The sequence below is a fragment of the Felis catus genome, chromosome E2 (genome assembly GCF_018350175.1).
Source record: "Felis catus isolate Fca126 chromosome E2, F.catus_Fca126_mat1.0, whole genome shotgun sequence".
NCBI lineage: Eukaryota > Metazoa > Chordata > Mammalia > Carnivora > Felidae > Felis > Felis catus.
The window spans coordinates 25374618-25395359 of record NC_058382.1 but is presented as its reverse complement, the minus strand read 5'-3'; the positions used below and the strand labels follow the sequence as shown (position 1 = coordinate 25395359).

Below are 20742 nucleotides of genomic sequence, written 5' to 3'. Positions count from 1 at the left end.
GTCGGTTAAGCGTCCGACTTCAGCCAGGTCACGATCTCGCGGTCCGTGAGTTCGAGCCCCGCGTCGGGCTCTGGGCTGATGGCTCAGAGCCTGGAGCCTGTTTCGGATTCTGTGTCTCCCTCTCTGCCCCTCCCCCGTTCATGCTCTGTCTCTCTCTGTCCCAAAAATAAATAAACGTTGAAAAAAAAATAAAAAGAGTACATACCAATGAGTAAGAGGAAACACTGCTGGCCAAATAATTTATAGAAGAGTTCCTATATAATGAAATAGAGTTAATATTAAATCTATTGGGGCGCCTAGGTGGCTTAGTCGGTTGAGCGTCCGACTTCGGCTCAGGTCATGATCTCATAGTCTGTGAGTTCCAGCCCCGCATCGGGCTCCGTGCTGACAGCTTAGAGCCTGGAGCCTGTTTCGGATTCTGTGTCTCCCTTTCTCTCTGACCCTCCCCCGTTCATGCTCTGTCTCTCTCTGTCTCAAAAATAAGTAAACGTTAATTAAAAAAATAAAAAAATATTAAATCTATTTAGGAGCATATTTTTCTTTATAAATCTTACCTTCATTTTTCTTAACCTTGACCATTCATGTTATTATCCAATTTCTCAAAATTACAGGTTTTCCTTGTAGAGAAACATTGTCCCCTACCTGATATTCTCATAATTGTTATAGGAAATAGAATTTACTAATTCTTAGAATCTCCATAATTCTTATAGGAAAATAGAATTTATCATGCATACCACATGACCAAAAATATGATGATATTTCTTTTTATAATCCCCCTATAAGCAATGAAACTAGTCCTAAAATTTTCACTCTGCCCTTTTAACTGTCTTGAATGAGCCAGAGAACCTGAGTTTATTCTAGTGTATATCAAGGGCTAGTCCATATCCAGAGCACAGTCTTTTTCATAATCGAATCCTGCATGGATATAATTGGATTAAACTCTTGAGCAAGTTGGTGCCTGTTGTAGAAGATCAACAAAATACACCAGCCTCATCTCCCAGAATTCCTTAAAAAGCCAGAACATCACAAAGCCCACATGCCACAACCATTAAATATGGCCTTACAGCCTGGGTTTACAAAATTTAACAAATGTCATGTTAACTGGAACAACAAACAGATTCCCAGGCCATATCCTGGGATATCACAAATACTATACAGATCCAAACAGTAAAAGATCAAATGTCATTGGAGGGGGTTATTCTGTGTCATTAGAAACCCTTTTTATAGAGCAGTAAGACAAACATCACACTTCTTTTTCAACTGAAAATAAGATCACAGGTGATGATGAAGGGTGTGGGATTTGGAATTAGGCTGCCAAAAATAAAGCCCTACCTCCACCATTTAGTCAAATTGCTTAACCTCTTGATTTCCTCACGATAAAGTAGAGATAATAATAGTACCTATTCACATGCAATTATTGTTAACAAATAACATACAAGAAGCACTTGCCACGGTTTTTGGCATATTGGACACATTTTTTTAATGTCTATTTATTTTTGAGAGAGAGAGACAGAGACAGACAGAGAGTGGAGGGGTGGGGGCAGAGAGAGAAGGAGACACAGAATCTGAAGGAGGCTCCAGGCTCTGAGCTGTCAGCACAGAGCCCGACGCAAGGCTTGAACTCACAGACCATGAGATCATGACCTGAGCCGAAGTCAGGCGCTCAACCGACCAAGCCACCCAGGTGCCCCAAATCATTTAATAGCTGTTAATTCTTATTGCTTACAGAGTGTATTTAATTTTCATAATTTGTCCTTTCTTGGTGTTCTTCGTCTCCATTTTAATTGATGTCAATATACTATTGTTTCAGAGCCATCCATCTGAGATAATGAATACTTCTCAGAACAATTTTCTCTCCCAAGAAGAGGCATATTTTTCTCCAAAGTTGCATAAAAATTTGGGTGTTTGAATGTGTTCTTTTATCTCATTTTTATAGAGATGCTATTTTTCCTCAAGCCAGGGCAGTGCCGGAGGAGTTACACACATTACTGTTAGATGCAAATTCCCTGTGGCTTAAACCCTTGCAGGGAGATAGAATTCAATGTCCTTTTGACTGAGAATCGCACACACACACACACACACACACACACACACACACACACACGCACACACACACACACACCAAGAAAGATAAAATTTCAGTGGTTTTTCCCCCCTTCAGCTAGTGATTTTTCCCTTCCACTCTTCCCACCTCTTATGTCAGCATATATACATTATTTAAGATATCAGAGCTACAGTTATGATAAAAGTTAGTATCTAGTACTCTTAAACAATGAAGTTGGCTTCAATATTTTACCTCAAAACCAAGTGAAATTTATCTCCTGTCCTACCTTCTTACTTAATTCAGAATTTTAAATTGCAGCATAATCTATTTTACAGTGGCATTCAGAATTGCCAGTCAGAATTGCATGTCAGTATAATATTCTCCTGGAGAATAAGAACGAACCAACTTTAAAAACTTAATTTTTTAATTACATAAATGTCTGTTTGAACTGTTTTTTGAAAGTCCAATTATGATGCAGGCATAAAAGAACCTGCAGGCATTTGAATCTGGTGGCTGGAGTATCACAAATGCATTTTATGTATTTACCTTTAGGTAGACAATCTTTCTGTACTGGTGATCTATGTGATATAAACTGACATAGTATTTTTGAGCAGGGAGTATATTACAAGACTCAGGTCTGATGCATTTGGAGGGTAAAATTTCCTTCATGTATTCATTCACTTGTTGAGCACATATGTACTGAGTGCCTAATGTATGCCTAGCCTGTTCTAGTCTCTTCTAATATGGAAATAAATAAAACAGACCTAAAATTTACCCCTCATGGAGATTACATCCTAGTAGGGGGAGAGAGGTAATAAACATAAGTAAGTAATATATTTAACACTATTTAGTTGTTAGGAAGTGATAAGAACTGTGGGGCAGGAGAAAATAAAGCCAGGATCAATTTTGTGTAGAGTGGCCAAAGTGGGCCTCTCTGAGAAAGTGTCAATTTGAACAAAGATTTGAAGGAGATAAGAGAGTTAGACATAAAGTTATGTTATTCTTTTGAATAAGAATATTTTCTTTTTGAAAATAGAATTTTGAATATTTGAATTTTGAATATTATTATTTTGAATATTATTATTCTTTTGAAAAGTTATTATTCTTTTTTTTTTTATAATTTTTTTTCAACGTTTATTTATTTTTGGGACAGAGAGAGACAGAGCATGAACGGGGGAGGGGCAGAGAGAGAGGGAGACACAGAATTGGAAACAGGCTCCAGGCTCTGAGCCATCAGCCCAGAGCCCGACGCGGGGCTCGAACTCACGGACCGCGAGATCGTGACCTGGCTGAAGTCGGACGCTCAACCGACTGCGCCACCCAGGCGCCCCGAAAAGTTATTATTCTTTTGAAGAATATTCTTGACAAAGGAGAAAGCCAGTGTCAAGCCTGGAAGGTATAAGCATTCCTGTAATTTCCAAGAAACAGTGAAAAGACCAGTGTCTTAGAAAAGAAGGGAGGTTAAGGAGTAGAAGGTGAAATGGAGTTAAATGAGGAGTGGGGAATGTAAACTAGGTAGGACAAATCTTTATTCTGAGTGAAGTAGTAACAATAGGAAGAACAACAGCTAAAGCAAAGAAACCAAATAGAAAACAATTAAAATAATTCAGGCCAGAGATGATATGTAGCTTGGATCAAGGTGATAGCAATGAAGTTAGAAATGTGTTTGCATTGTGGACATACATATATTTGACTTCTTGGCAGACTGTGTATATATGAGGGAGGGAAAGTACTGTAACTACAGGGTTACCAGTCCAAGTAAGTAGAAATACAGACTTACATAACTGAGGAGTTCTAGTTCTGAGTATGTACCCCAAAAGAACTGAAAGCTGGGTGTCAAAGTGATATTTGTACATTAATGTACATATTAATCCAAATGTCTATCAGTGGATGAATGGCTAAATAAAGTATATACATACAAGGAATATTATTCAGCCATTAAAAGGAGTAAAGTACTGATAATTGCTACAATTTATATAGGTCTTGAAAACATTAAACTACGTGCAAGAAGCCAGACACAAATGGTAACGTGTTGTATGATTCCTTTTATATGATACATGAGACTGAGAGCAGATTAGAGGTTACGAGAGGAGAAGGGAATGGGGAGTTTTTACTTAATGAGTATGGTTATATTTATGGGGTGATGAAATGTTTGGAGACTAGAGAAAGCTGGTGGTTGCACAACATTGTGAATATACTAAAGACCACCTAATTTTTATACTTTAAAGTAGTTAATTGTACATTATGTGAATTTCACCCTAAAAAAAAATAATAATGAAATGGAGTGTAATAGGTGCTTTCATTGAAAACTAGTAGATACAACCTCATTTTAGAAATCGGGTTTTCTTTTTTGTATCATTATCCAGGTGTACCACTGCACTTTGTTGAAGAGACTGTTCTTTTATCTAATGAATGTTCTACTCCATGATCCAGTATTCCACATATAGGAATATAAAAAACTAATCTACATGCAGACAAATATTGATGTGCAGAGATATTCACTAAAGAATTATTTACAATGGTGAAAGACTAATCACTTCTTGGTCTTTTGGCTCTATTCTTATCAGTTTAATGTAATAGTGAAAAATAAGGAGAAATCCATCATCTCCAACAATAGATTTTTTTAATTTTTTTTTTAAATTTACATCCAAGTCAGTTAGCATAAAGAGCGACAATGATTTCAGGAATAGATTCCTTAATGCCCCTTACCCATTTAGCCCATCCCCCTTCCCACAACCCCTCCAGCAACCCTCTGTTTCTTCTCCATGTTTAAGAGTCTCCTATGTTTTGTCTCCCTCCCTGTTTTTATATTATTTTTGCTTCCCTTCCCTTATGTTCATCTGTTTTTTATCTTAAAGTCCTCATATGAGTGAAGTCATATGATGTTTGTCTTTCTCTGACTAATTTCACTTAGTATAATACCCTCTAGTTCCACCCACATAGTTGCAAATGGCAAGATTTCATTCTTTTTGATTGTCAAGTAATACTCCATAGTATATATGTATGTGTGCCTGTAGAGTTGGGAGTTTCTGATGGTGTTCTCTGGTCCTTTCTAGTCTTTGTTGCTTTTGGTCTGTTTTTGTTTTTCTGTCTTTTCTCCCCTGAGAGAGTCCCCCATAAAATTTCTTGCAGGGCTGGTTTAGTGGTCAAAAACTCCTGTAATTTTTCTTTGTCTGAAAAACTTTTAATCTCTCCTTCTATTTTGAATTATAAAGAATTCTTGGATAAAATATTCTTGGCTCTATAGTTTCCGATTCAGCACATAGAATATATCCTGCTACTCCTTTCTGGCCTACCAGGTTTCTCTGAATAGGTCTGGTTCAAACCTGATCTGTCTTCCCTTGTAGGTTAAGCACTATTTTTCCCTTGCTGCTTTCATGATTCTTTCCTTGCTTGAGTATTTTGTGAATTTGACTATGATATGCCTTGTTGATGATAAGTTTTTGTAATATTTAATGGGAGTCCCTTGTGCATCCTGGATTTTGATGTCTGTGTCTTTTCCCAGGTTAGGAAAGTTTTCTGCTATGATTTCCTCACATTACCCTTCTACCCTGTTTTCTCTCTCATCCTCTTCTGGAACCCCTATGATTCTGATGTTGTTCCTTTTTAATGAGTCACTGATTTCTCTAATTCTTAAATTGTGATCTTTTGCCTTAGTCTACCTTTTTTTTCTGCTTCATTATTCTCCATAAGTTTGTCCTCTATATCGCTGATTTGCTGCTCTGTCTCATCCATCCTTGCCACCATGGCATGCATTTGAGATTGCAGTTCAGTTATAGCATTTTTTATTTCATCCTGACTAGCTTTAGCTTCTTTTATCTCCACAGAGAGGGATTCTAATCTATTTTTGACCCCAGTTAGTATTCTTATTATCGTGATTCTAAATTCTGGTTCAGACATCTTGTTTCTATCTGTGTTAAGTCCCTGGTTGTCATTTCTACCTGCTCTTTCTTTTTTGGGTAAATTCCTTCATTTCATCATTTCAAAGGAAGAAAAGAATTAATAAAGCAAAAAAATTAAAATTAAAAGATGAAAACCAACACATACACATAAAAGAATCAAATAAATGATGCTAGATCCTAGGTGTGTTTTGGTCTGGTTGTTGAAAGGAGCTTGACAGATTAGAGAAAAAAGGGAAAAAGAAAAAAAGGAAAACATTTGAAAATTTGAAAAACTGAATACATTGAAATAGAATAAAATGAAATGATGGAAGGAAAATAGAATTTGAAAAATTTACAAAAAAGTGAAAAATACAGGAGAAAAAAATATTTTTAATAAAAATTGAAAATGAAAATAATTTTTTTCTTTCTGTATTCAAGAAACAAAAAAGAAAAACAAAAGAAAAGTAAAATTAAATAGATAGACCAGTGAACAGACTGAAATACGATTGAAATTACATCATTTTACCCTAGAAGTGAAACTATGAAGCAAGTATAGTCTGTAAACTGAGCAGGCAGAGAGACTTGTGTTCCTAAAAGCGAGATTGGCCCAGTTGGGCATGACTTAGTCTAAGGGGTCTGTTCTCCACTAGATGGCGCTGCATAGCTTACTGGAATGGATTGCTGTGGTGCTTGTAGATGTGTATGCGCATGCGCGGGAGGGGTGAAAATGGTGTCACCCAGATATCCAGTTTCTAGTATGGGAACTCTGTTCTCCCAGATCAGCAATCACACACCCATCCTTTGTCTCTGGCTTCCATCCACTCCCTGATTCTACACTGTCTGTGACCAAGCCATCATTTTGCCAGGTGGTGCCTCCCTCCTGAGTTTTATTTCAGATGTGACTGTGTTTCCCAACCCCTCACTTCTGAGGGACTGTGGCTTTGTCCTGCGCAGACCTTCTGGGGAGGATCTCACCAAGCAATGGCCAGGTGCCAGCCACACCCAGGAATGTTCCTGGGACCGTGCTGTTTGTTGCCAATGCCCAGAGACTACGGCTGATTGCCAGCCCGTCCCAGAATATGTTCACACGATCGTGTAGCAGCAGTGTTTCAGGGATTATGTAAAATCTCAACACACATCTGGCACCAGTCTTTACCCTCAACGATCTTGTTCCAGTACCAGCAAATGTGGTTGTTCTCCAGGGTCTACTGGCACATTTGCCTGTGGGGGGCCACACAGCCTATACCAGATTTCCTCCCCACTGGGGAACCACCTCTCTCCTGTGGCTCGAGGACCCCTGGACCTCACTCTGCTCCTGGGGATTCTCCCTTCCCAGCAGAGCACCACCAGGTATCAAGCTGTGGAGTTTCAGACGCTGTGCTCCCCCTGTTTATAGAGTCTCAGTGGATTTTAAACACTCTCCTTTCTCTTTTGTCCCTTTTTGTTTCAGTCCCTGTAACTCTTTCCACTTTTTCACTTTCTCTCCAGCTGCTTTTTTTTTGGGGGGGGGGTGTTTTTCCAATACTTTCCCCCTGTTTCTATCCTCTCTCCACAAGCAAAAATAGCTCCCTGCCCTCCGTGGTTTCTCTCTCACCCAGTTCACCTCTCTGTGCCGCATACCTGCCGAGTTCTGTGGTTCAGGTTGTGCAGATTGTTGTGTTAATCCTCAAATCAGTTTTCTAGGTGTGCAGGATGGTTTAATGTTGATCTGGCCATATTTCATGGACTTGAGACACAAAAAAAACCTCCATGCTGTTCCACCATCTTAGCTCCTCCCTCTCCAACAGTAGATTTTTAAAATGATGATATTAGAGGATTAATGTAGGGAATAAAATTATGGTCTTTTTTAACATTCCTCTTTTTTCTTTTTTTAAAGTATACATATGGTAACATAGCATTGTTTTATAAGTCTCTAAGTTTATAAGTTGACACATCATGTCACAGCAATGTATTTTCTATCTTTGTTAAGGCAATGGAAAGCAAATACAAAGTTACATCCACAGTTCATGTTCTTATCCTCCATTAGCTCTTCACATAGCTTTTAAGAATTTTTTACAAGATTTACAAACTGGCAGAGAGGACACTTAAACAAAAGCAGTAATCATACATGTCATTAAGTTAGTTTTGAAGGAAAATGAATTGGATTTTTGTGTAATGCAATGGTCTTGAATTCATCACCAAGGCAATCTCATGTAGTGAAGAGAACACTGATAGGAAGTTAAAAGTATACTCAGTCGGTTAAGCATCCGACTTCAGCTCAGGTAATAATCTCAGAGCCCCACATTAGGCTCTATGCTGACAGCTCAGAGCCTGGAGCCTGCTTTGGATTCTGTATCTCCCTCTCTCTCTGCCCCGCCCCTGCTCACATTCTCTCTCTCTCTCTCTCTCTCTCTCAAAAATAATAAATAAACATTAAACAAAAATTTTTTTAAATGCATTTTTTTTCAACGTTTATTTATTTTTGGGACAGAGACAGAGCATGAACGGGGGAGGGGCAGAGAGAGAGGGAGACACAGAATCAGAAACAGGCTCCAGGCTCCGAGCCATCAGCCCAGAGCCTGACGCGGGGCTCGAACTCACGGACTGCGAGATCGTGACCTGACTGAAGTCGGACGCTTAACCGACTGCGCCACCCAGGCGCCCCCCAAAATTTTTAAGTATATTCGTGGGCTGACTCTAACACAGACTACCAGTGAAATCTTGAGAAATTAACTTTGGAGTGTCTTAAGATTTTCATCTTTCCCTTTCTTGCTAGTTTCACTGAGTAATGTAATCCCAAAGAGAAACATATATGAAAGAAATTATAAAGTTATTACAAGATGTCATTCTGTTTACTTCAAAAGAGAGTCTTCATGTGATGAGTCTTAATCATTGTCTTTTTCACTCTTCATGAAAAAAGTTGACTTCTATATGTCGATAAAGATTTTCAAGATACTGCTTTACTAAGATTTTTTTTAAGTAGAGTGACTAATATTACACTGTATGTTAACTGGAATTTTTTTTATTTTATTTTTTATTTTTAAAAATTTACATCCAAATTAGTTACCATATAGTGCAACAGTGATTTCAGGAGTAGATTCCTTAGTGCCCCTTACCCATTTAGCCCAACCCCCCTCCCATAACTCCTCCAGTAACCCTCAGTTTTTTTCTCCATATTTGTAAGTCTCTTCTGTTTTGTCCCTCTCCCTGTTTTTGTATTAGTTTCCCTTCCCTTATGTTCATCTATTTTGTCTCTTAAAGTCCTCATATGAATGAAGTCATATGATTTTTGTCTTTCTCTGACTAACTTCACTTAGCATAATACCCTCCAGTTCCATCCACATAGTTGCAAATGGCAAGGTTTCATTATTTTTGATTGCCGAGTAATACTCCATTGTATATATATACCACATCTTCTTTATCCATTCATCCATTGATGGGCATTTGGGCTCTTTCCATACTTTGACTATTGTTGATAGTGCTGCCATAAACGTGGGGGTGCATGTGTCCCTTCAAAACAGCATACCTGTATACCTTGGATAAATGCCTAGTAGTGCAATTGCTGGGTCATGGGGTAGTTCTATTTTTAGCTTTTTGAGGAACCTCCATAGTGTTTTCCAGAGTGGCTGCACCAGCTTGCATTCCCACCAACAATGTAAAAGAGATCCTTTTTCTCCACATCCTCACCAACATCTGTTTTTGCCTGAGTTGTTAATGTTAGCCATTCTGACAGGTATAAAGTAGTATCTCATTGTGGTTTTAATTTGTATGTCGCTGATGATGAGTGATGTTGAGCATTTTTTCATGTGTCTGTTAGCCATCTGGGTGTCTTCTCTGGAGAAGTGTCTATTCATGTCTTTTGCCCGTTTCTTCACTGGATTATGTTTTTTAGGTGTTGAGTTTGATAAGTTCTTTACAGATTTTGGATACTAACCCTTTATCTGATATGTCATTTGCAAATATCTTCTCCCATTCTGTTGGTTGCCTTTTAGTTTTGCTGATTGTTTCCTTCTCTGTGCAGAAGTTTAGTTTAGTTTAGTTTAGTTTAGTTTAGTTTAGTTTAGTTTTATGAGGTCCCAGTAGTTCATTTTTGCTTAAAATTATGTTTTTGATCATGTCTGTGTAGATTTTAGAAAAAATAATTTTTAAAGGCATTTATAATAATAAATGTCTTTTAACTGTTACTTTGGTTTTCTCTTAATGGGATTTCAGTTTTACAATGATCTTTCTGCTTACCTATTTTTAAAGAATTTTAATAACATGAAAAAATATTCATAAAATAATACTGAGTGAAAAGCAACAATACCAAACTATGCTAATGTGTTTGTGCATGCATATACCTAGTGAAAAAAATTACATGATTGAAAGTATGCTAAAATATAATATTTATGTCTTCATTTTGAGATTTTGGATAATTTTATGCTAATTATTTTTAATAGTTTTAAGTTTCCTTATTTTTTTTAACAATTTTTTATTGCTTTATTTTTGAGAGTGAGAGTGTTGGGGGGGGAGGGGCAGAGAGTGAGGGAGACACAGAATCTGAAGCAGGCTCCAGTCTCTGAGCTGTCAGCACAGAGCCCAATGCAGGTCTCAAATTCATGAACCGCGAGATCATGACATGATCCAAAGTCAGCTGCTTAACCAACTGACCCATCCACATGCCACATGTTTTCTTACTTAAACATACTCTTTTCATTTGAAATTTATGTTCTTAACAGAGTACTCGATAAATGTTCTTATTTTTAGTTCTTTACAGCAAGGTAATTATAGGAAAATAATTTATATGAATAGTTTGATGTCTATTAAGTCAGTCTTTGCTGGTACTGTAGCAAAATCCATACGTATTTGATTTTTACTTCAACCATGTAATAGTAAATTTTATCTTAAATACAGCTAACCTGTATTTAGTGTTTACCAGGCAGGACAAGATACTTTTAAGCATTCTCATTCAATAAGCATAACTCCATAAGGCAGACTAATTCTTCTAATTTGCAATTCATTATATTGCTTTACAATTTTATATACATTAACGTTTTTTAAATGCCTATACGTAAGTTCACTCTTTCCATTATACATTTCTATTTCTAACATAAGAACTATATAATAAATCATGTATACTTTCAAATTATTTCATATTTCTAGGTAATGTTAGTAATATTAAAATTTTTAGGGGCGCATGGGTGGCGCAGTCGGTTAAGCGTCCGACTTCAGCCAGGTCACGATCTCGCGGTCCCTGAGTTCGAGCCCCGCATCAGGCTCTGGGCTGATGGCTGGGAGCCTGGAGCCTGTTTCCGATTCTGTGTCTCCCTCTCTCTCTGCCCCTCCCCCGTTCATGCTCTGTCTCTCTCTGTCCCAAAAATAAATAAACGTTGAAAAAAAAATTTTTTTTAAATAAAATAAAATTTTTAGATATTAGTCTTATCCTTTATTTTTTTTTAATTTTCATATTTTTAGAGATAGACAACACGAGTGGAGGAGGGGTAGAGAGAGAGGGAAACATAGAATTCGAAGCAGGCTCCAAGCTCTGAGCTGTCTGCACAGAGCCCAACGTGGGGCTTGACATGGGAACCACGAGATCAGACCTCAGCTAAAGTCAGCCATTTAACATACTGAGCCACACAGGCACCCCAGTCTTAGTGTTTAAATGTTCAGCTTAATTATGTAACAAACACCTAGCAAATATATATACTCATAGGGAGAGATTGACTTTTGGAATGCCAGTGTGAGGACTACACGAACCTGCTCTCCCCAAAAAGGGAAATAAAAATACTGGCCAAACAACTAGTATCAACCATTTCAGAATTTAAGAAATTAACCAAAGCTATAGAATGGAGTGTGTCTGTATGTATCCAAGAAGAACTACTAATCCTCACTAAGACAGCAGGATCTGTGGCACTTTTACTTCAGGCTATTCCCATCTGAACTACCTTCTCTACTGAGCAGTACAGCAGCGAGGAAAAGCTAGCAGCCTCACAGTCAGTGGACAGGACTGACCTTTGGAGCTCCATTAAAATTCCGATCCCCATAGCACTGTCAATATTTTATCTAAACTAGCAACTCCTTGGAAAATCCCCATTCTCAGGATTTGGGGGCTGTTTGATTTGACTCAGAGTTCAGCCCAGCAGTAAAAAATAAAATTTATTTTAAAAATTTTAAAAAGCCCTATCCCTGGGGCATTACCAAAAAGAACAATCATCTGCTGGCAAAATCTAAGCTACCTAGGCCTATGATTTCAGATATAGTGAAACAAGAACCTGTTCAACGTATAAAAGGAAATCTCAAGGAACAAAATGACTTTGAAAAACTCCAATATATTCATAGGGATCTATACGGCTGTGAACATGCCTAGAAATGAAACTACCTCATTCAAATACTCCCTTGTGGCCCTGCTTAAGCAATACATGAAAGCTAAAATTAATCTGTAAACTGCCTGAAGTTTGAAGGAATACTTCCACACACAAATCCCCCAAAGTGTGGAAGACATATAGACAAGATATTTAAAGAAATCTTGTGACCAGTCATTGCTGACTCAAGTATATCCCCTAGGAAGTCAGGCTTAAGATAAAAACTTTAAAAATAAGAAAATAAAATAACTTTGTGGCAGGGAATGAAGGATCTATGGAATTCATCCAGGAAACTCACTGAACAAATGAGTGCCACCAACAAAGAAAAACCAACAAATCCTTGAAAGGAGATGGTTGATACCACAGTCATTATATTATCTAAGAAATCCACTTTCAACCAAAAATTATATGACATGCAAAGAAACAGGAAATTATGCCACAAACACATTTTTAAAAAAATAAAATAAAATAACAGAAAATGTACCCAAAGATATTGGACATAGTTGGCAGAATCTATAAAGTTGGTATTATAAATATGTTGAAAGAACTAAAAGAAGCCAGGATTGAAGAATTAGGGGTAAATATGACAACTATGTCTCACTAAATAGAAAATGAAAATAAGGAGATAAAGATCATCTTAAAAATCAAATAGAAATTCTGGAAATGGAAATTGAAGAGAAAAATTCAGCAGAGGTCTCAACAGATTTGAGTTGACAAAAGAATAAGCAAACTTGAATAGGATCAAACTTGAATACTAATTTCTGTATACAGGAAGTATATACAGCCTGAGTTATAGAAGAAAAAAAAAACTCAGAGACCTATGGACCCACCATCAAGCATACCAACATATGTATAAGGGGATTCATAAAAGGAAAAGAGAAAAAGAAAGGGGCAAAATAAGTATCTGAAGCAATAATGGCCAAAAGCACCTAAATTTGATGAAAAGCATTAATATGCACATCTAAGAAGCCCAGCAAATTCTAAGAAGAGATCCACGCGTAGTCAAATTGTCAAAAAACAAAGACAAAAATTCTATTGATAGCAGCAAGAGAGATGCTACTTATCACATATATGAGAGCCTCAATAAGATCAACAGCTGACTTATCAACAAACACCATAGAGGCCAGAGGAGGAGGATATATGCTAAAGGTGGCGGGGTGGGCGGGGGGGGGGGGGACTGTCAGTGAAGAATTCTATATGTGGCAAAACGATTCGTCAAAAATGAAGAAATTTAGACATTCCTAGATAAACAAAACAGACAATTCAGGGCCACCTGGGTGGCTCAGTCAGTTGAGTGTCCAACTTTTGTTTTCTGCTCAAGTCTTGATCCCACGACTGTGGGATCAAGCCCTGCATTGGTCTCTGTACTGAATGTGGAGCCTGCTTGAGATTCTCTCTCTCTCTCTCTCTCTCTCTCTCTCTCTCTCTCTCTCTCTCCCTCTCTCCCTCTCTCCCTCTCTCCCTCTCTCTCCCTCTCTCCCTCTCTCTCCCTCTCTCTCCCTCTCTCCCTCTCTCTCTCTCTCTCTCTCTCTCTTTCTCTCTTTCTCTCTCTCTCTCTCTCCCTCTTAATCTCTCTAAAATAAAGATTAAAAAAAATTTTTTTTAAACAGATAATTCATCTCTACCAGGCCAGCCCTAAAAGAAATGCTAAAGGGAGCCCTTCAGGCTGAGCTTAGAGGACAACTAGACAGTAATTAAAGTCCACACAATTAAGTAAAAACACCAGTAAGACTATAGATAAATAGAAAATATGGTAATGTCTCTTATTTCCTATCTGACTTAAAAGTGCATAAAGTAATCATGTAAATCTGTGTTGATGAGCTGGTTATGTATAAAAATATAACATATAATAAGAGCACAAAAGAAAGGGGAAGACAATAGCTATATTGGAGCAAAGTTGTTATATGCACTAGGAATTAAGTTAGTTAATATGCTAATTGTAATCTCTATGGCAACCATGAAGAAAATAATTCAAAAACTATAAAAGAAATAACTAGGGAATTAAAATAGTATACTAAAATAATTTAACAAAGTAGTAGTGCCTTTAATTCAAAAGACATAAAACATGTACAAAACTAATAGTAAATGGGAGACATAAATCCTGCCTTATCAGCAATCAAACTAAGTGTAATTGGAATAAACACTCCTATCAAAAGGCAGAGATTGGTAGAATGGATAATATATGACTCAATTATGTGCCATCTACAAAAGACACTTTAGGTTCAAAGATACAAATAAGTTTGGGGGGGGGGGTGCCTGTCTGGCTCAGTGACTCTCAATCTCAGGATTGTAAGCTTGAGCCCCACACTGGGTATACAGATTACTTTAAAAAATAATATCTTTTTTAAAAAAGATACAAATAACTTGAAAGTAAAAAGATGGGGGAAATTATGCCATGCAAAAAGTAACCAAAAGAGAGCTGGAGTGGCCATTCTAGTATCAGACTAAACTGGACTTTAAGACAAAAAATTGTTACTAGAGACAAAGAAGGACGTTTTATAATGACCATAAAAAGGGTAATCCATAAGGAAGCTATAAGAACTATAAAGACATAGGCACCTAACTACAGAGCACCCCAAATACATGAAGAATTGAGGACAGAAATTGATAATTCAAAATAAATTATTGGAGACTTTAATACTGCACTTTCAATAATGGATCAAATCAGGCATAAGACTGTTAAGGAAAGAGAAAATGACACTACAAACCAACAAAACCTAACAGAACTGTACAGAACACTCCACCCAACAACAGCAGAATATGCATTCTTCCCAAACACACATGGAACATTCTCCAAAATAGACTGACCATATGCTAGGTCATAAAACAAGCCTCAATAAAGTTAAAAGAATTGAAATCATCCTAGGTATGTTCCCTAACTACAATGGGATGCTATTAGAAATCAATAATAATTTGAAAATTCACAAATATGTGGAAATTAAACAACGGACTCCTAAAAAACCAATAGGTCAAATAAATCACAAGGGAAACTAGAAAATACTTAGGTGCATGAAAACAAAAACACAACATACCAAAATATATAGGCTGCAGCTAAACCAGTTCGTAGAGGAAAATTTATTGATGTAAGTGCCTATATCAAGGAATAGGAAAAATCTGAAACTGATAACCACCTTAAGAAACTACCTGGGGCACCTGGGGTGGCTCAGTCTGTTACGCATCTGACTTTTGGTTTCAGCTCAGGTCATGACCTCACACAGTTCATGAGTTCGAGCCCCACACGAGGCTCCGTGCTGGTGGTGCAGAGCCTGCTTGGGGTTCTCTCTCTCTCTGCTCCTCCCCTGCTTGTGCGTTATCTCTCTCTCTCTCTCTCTCTCTCTCTCTCTCTCTCTCTTTCTCTCTCTCTTTCTCAAAATAAATAAATAAACTGGAAGGAAGGAAGGAAGGAAGGAAGGAAGGAAGGAAGGAAGGAAGGAAGGAAGGAAGGAATTAGCCAAGGAAAAGGAAAGTAAGCCCAAAGCAAGCAGAAGCCAAGAAATGAAAGAAAATAAGAAGGGAAGAAAAACATAAAGAAAACCAATTAAAAGATTTTTTTTAAGATTAACAAAATTTACAAACCTTTAGCTAGACTGACAAAAAAAAAAAAAAAAAAGAGAAGACTCAAATTGCTAAAGTCCATAATGAAAGAGGATACTATTACCAACCTTAACAGAAAAGGAAGCTACATAAAGCCAATAACACTTGAAAAGCAGCTCAGCATCATTAGGCATTAGGTAAATGCAAAAAAAGCCACAATGAGAAATACCACTTCACAACCACTGGGATGGCTATGATCAAAAAGACAGAGGAAGCATTAGCAAGGATGTGGAAAACTTGGAACCTTCATACATTATTGGTGGGAATACAGAATATAGAATGCTGTGGCCATTTTGGAAAACAAGCTGACACAAAGACTTGTATGTGAATGTTCACACAGCAGCATTATTCATAAAAAGACCACACATTGTATGATTGTATTTATATGAATCTCTAGAAGAGGCAAATCTATAGAGAAACTGATTAGTGATTACCCATAGCTGAAAGAGTAAAGGTTAGAAATAGGAGTAACTTCTAATGGGTATGGGATTTCTTTTTGGGTGACGAAAATGTTCTAAAATTTGTGGTTATAGTTCAACAACGTTTTTCATATACTCAAAAACACTACAGATTTTAAGTTGGTGATGTTTATGGTATGTGAATTATATCTCAATAAACCTGCTTTCTTTGAAAAGTGAATCATTAATGTTAATAATCGAGACATTTCATTTCACATTTTTATCCTTAAAGAATTAAGTTCTGGCACCAAATTGTTAACATTTTTATCATTTTAATGTTTGATAAGAGCAATGTTTACAAAGATGCCTTTTTTTTTTAATAAATGTAGCTGGACAACTCAGCCAGTCAGCACATTTAGCTCTCCAACTACCATACAATGTACTTGGTTTAGGTCGAAGTGCAAATTTTCTTGATCATCTTTATGTTGGCATTCCCCGTCCATCTGGAGAGAAGGTGAGTAAAAATTTATTTTGTTTACAATGAATCTGTCTTTTAACATTCACTATTTAGTATTTGAATTCAACAATTTGAATATTTGAATTCAAATACTTCAAACTTTTTTAATCTCTTTAAAGAGATGTAAAAAAATAGACATAATGACTTAAGAAAAAGAAATAGTGATCTATCTAAACTTGCCTTACATAGAACATGTCATAATTTGAAGATATAGTTTTCTAGCACCTCTCTCATAAACCTCATGACCTCCTATCCCTCTTTTCTCCTTTTTTTCTTCATCTTGAATATCTAACATAATATGTATTTTATTTTGTTTGTCGTACTCCATCCACCTCCACTCGAATTTTAGCTTCAAGCAGCATTTGTACATAGCACTTTGAACAATGCCTGCTACACTGTTGAATATTTGTTGAATTAATAAATCTGTGAGACAGAAATATAATCCTTCAAAAGATAAAAAAAAAAATTGCCACCAGGGCACAGGAGCCCTATTTGGTGCTTATTATATATCAACTTAGCTTAATCCATACATAGGATTTCAATTAACCAAGGAGTACTTAAGCTTTTTCCTTATTTATTTAAAATAATAATTGGGGTTTTTTGGTTTTTGGGTTTTTTTAATATGAAATTTATTGTCAAATTGGTTTCCATACAATAGCCAGTGCTAATCCCAACAGGTACCCCCCAATGCCCATCACTCACTTTCCCCTCCCTTCCACCCCCCATCAACCCTCAGTTTATTCTATTTTTAAAAGTCTCTTATGGTTTGGCTCCCTACCTCTCTAACTTTTTTTTTCCCCTTCCCCTCCCCCATGGGCTTCTGTTAAGTTTCTCAGGATCCACATAAGAGTGAAAATATATGGTATCTACTTTCTCTGTATGACTTATTTCATTTAACGTAACACTTTCCAGTTGCATCCACATTGTACAAAAGGCCGTATTTCATTTTTCTTATTGCCAAATATTATTCCATTGCATATATAAACTAACATTTCTTAATCATTAATGAGTTGATGGACATTTAGGCTCTTTCCATAATTTGGCTATTGCTGAAAGTGCTGCTATAAACATTGGGGTACAAGTGCACCTCTGCATCAGCACTCCTGTATCCCTTGGGTAAATCCCTAGCAGTGCTATTGCTGGGTCATAGGGTACATCTATTTTTAATTTTTTGAGGAACCTCCACACTTTTCCAGAGCAGCTGCACCAGTTTGCATTCCCACCAACAGTGCAAGAGGGTTCCCATTTCTCCACATCCTCGCCAGCATCTATAGTCTCCTTATTTGTTGATTTTAGCCACTCTGACTGGCGTGAGGTGGTGTCTGAGTGTGGTTTTGATTTGTATTTCCCTGATGAGGAGCGACATTGAGCATCTTTTCATGTGCCTGTTGGCCATCTGGATGTCTTCTTTAGAGAAGTGTCTATTCATGTCTTCCGCCCATTTCTTCACTGGATTATTTGTTTTTTGGCTGAGGAGTTTGGTGAGTTCTTTATAGATTTTGGATACTAGCCCTTTGTCCGATATGTCATTTGCAAATATCTTTTCCCATTCCGTTGGTTGCCTTTTAGTTTTGTTGATTGTTTCCTTTGCGGTGCAAAAGCCTTTTATCTCATGAGGTCCCAATAGTTCATTTTTGCTTTTAATTCCCTTGCCTTTGGAGATGTGTCAAGTAAGAAATTGCTATGGCTGAGGTCAGAGAGGTTTTTTTCCTGCTTTCTCCTCTAGGGTTTTGATGGTTTCCTGTCTCACATTCAGGTCCTTCATCCATTTTGAGTTTATTTTTGTGAATGGTGTAAGAAAGTGGTCTAGTTTAATTCTACTGCATGTTGCTGTCCACTTCTCCCAGCACCATTTGTTAAAGAGACTGTCTTTTTTCCATTGGATACTCTTTCCTGCTTTGTCAAATATTACTTGGTCGTACTTTTGTGGGCCCAATTCTGGAGTCTCTATTCTATTCCATTGGTCTGTGTGTCTGTTTTTGTGCCAATACCATGCTGCCTTGATGATTACAGCTTTGTAGTAGAGGCTAAAGTCTGGGATTGGGATGCCTCCCACTTTGGTCTTTTTCAATATTACTTTGGCTATTCAGGGTCTTTTGTGGTTCCATACAAATTGTAGGATTGCTTGTTCTAGCTTCGATAAGAATGCTGGTGCAATTTTGATTGGGATTGCATTGAATGTGTAGATTGCTTTGGGTAGTATTGACATTCAAACAATATTTATTCTTCTAATCCATGAGCATGGAATATTTTTCCATTTCATTGTATCTTCTTCGATTTCCTTCATAAGTTTTCTATACTTTTCAGCATACAGATCTTTGTGATTCTTAGTTCAGTTGTAAATGGGATCGGTTTCTTTGTCTTTCTGTTGCTTTGTTGTTAGTGTAAAGGAATGCAACTGATTTCTGTACATTAATTTTGTATCCTGTGACTTTGCTGAATTCATGTATCACTTCTAGCAGACTTTCGGTGGAATCTGTTAGGTTTTCCATATATAGTATCATGTCATCTGCAAAACGTGAAAGCTTGACTTCATCTTTGCCAATTTTGATGCCTTTGATTTCCTTTTGCTGATTGCTGATGCTAGCACTTCCAACACTATGTGAAACAACAGCGGTGAGAGTGGACATCCCTGTTGTGTTCCTGATCTCAGGGAGAAAGCTCTCAGTTTTTCCCCATTGAGGATGATTTAAGCTGTGGGCTTTCATAAATGGCTCTATGATGTTTAAGTATGTTCCTTCTATCCCGACTTTCTCGAGGGTTTTTATTAAGAAAGGATGCTGAATTTTGTCAAATGCTTTTTCTCCATCGATTGACAGGATCATATGGTTCTTATCTTTTCTTTTATTAATGTGATGTATCACATTGATTTGTGATGTTGAACTAGCCCTGCATCCCAGGAATGAATCCCACTTGATCATGGTGAATAATTCTTTTTATATGCTGTTGAATTCGATTTGCTAGTATCTTATTGAGAATTTTTGCATCCATATTCATCAGGGATATTGGCCTGTAGTTCTCTTTTTTGCTGAGTCTCTGTCTGGTTTGGGAATCAAAGGAATGCTGGCTTCATGGAGTGAGTCTGGAAGTTTTCTTCCCTTTCCATTTTTTGGAACAGCTTGAGAAGGATAGGTATTATCTCTGCTTTAAATGTCTGTTAGAATTTCCCAGGGAAGCCATCTGGTCCTGGACTCTTCTTTGTTGGGAGAGTTTTGATAACTGATTCCATTTCTTCGCTGGTTATGGGTCTGTTCAAGTTTTCTATTTCTTCCTGTTTGAGTTTTGGAAGTGTGTGGGTGCTTAGGAATTTGTCCATTTCTTCCAGGTTGTCCAGTTTGTTGGCATATAATTTTTCATAGTATTCCCTGATAATTGCTTTTATTTCTGAGGGATTGGTTGTAATAATTCCATTTTCATTTGTGATTTTATCAATTTGGGTCATCTCCCTTTTTGAGAAGCCTGCCTAGAGGTTTATCAATTTTGTTTATTTTTTCAAAAAGCCAACTCTTGGTTTCCTTGATCTGCTCTACAGTTTTTTTAGATTCTATATTGTTTATTTCTGCTCTGATCTTTATTATTTCTCTTCTTCTGCTGATTTAGGCTGCCTTTGCTGTTCTGCTTCTATTTCCTTTAGGTGTGCTGTTAGATTTTGTATTTGGGATTTTTCTTGTTTCTTGAGATAGGCCTGGATTGCAATGTATTTTCCTCTCAGGACTGCCTTCGCTGCATCCCAGAGCGTTTGGATTGTTGTATTTTCATTTTTGTTTGTTTCCATATATTTTTTAATTTCTTCTCTAATTGCCTGGTTGACCCATTCGTTCTTTAGTAGGGTGTTCTTTAACCTCCATGCTTTTGGAGGTTTTCCAGACTTTTTCCTGTGGTTGATTTCAAGCTTCATAGCATTGTGGTCTGAAAATGTACATGGTATGATCTCAATTCTTGTATACTTATGAAGGGCTGTTTTGTGACCCAGTATGTGATCTAT

At 37.1% G+C, this 20742-nt stretch overlaps 1 protein-coding gene across 2 annotated transcripts in view; it reads left to right on the top strand.

Annotated features, from left to right (window-relative positions):
• The window catches only part of ITFG1 (integrin alpha FG-GAP repeat containing 1), a 347986-nt gene that overhangs the window by 316569 nt on the left and 10675 nt on the right, over window positions 1–20742 (top strand). For both annotated transcript variants that reach the window (XM_023245671.2, XM_045047180.1), the window contains one exon: window positions 16630–16754. In XM_023245671.2, coding sequence (XP_023101439.2) covers window positions 16630–16754 — 125 coding nt within the window. The remainder of the gene's footprint in view (window positions 1–16629; window positions 16755–20742) is intronic.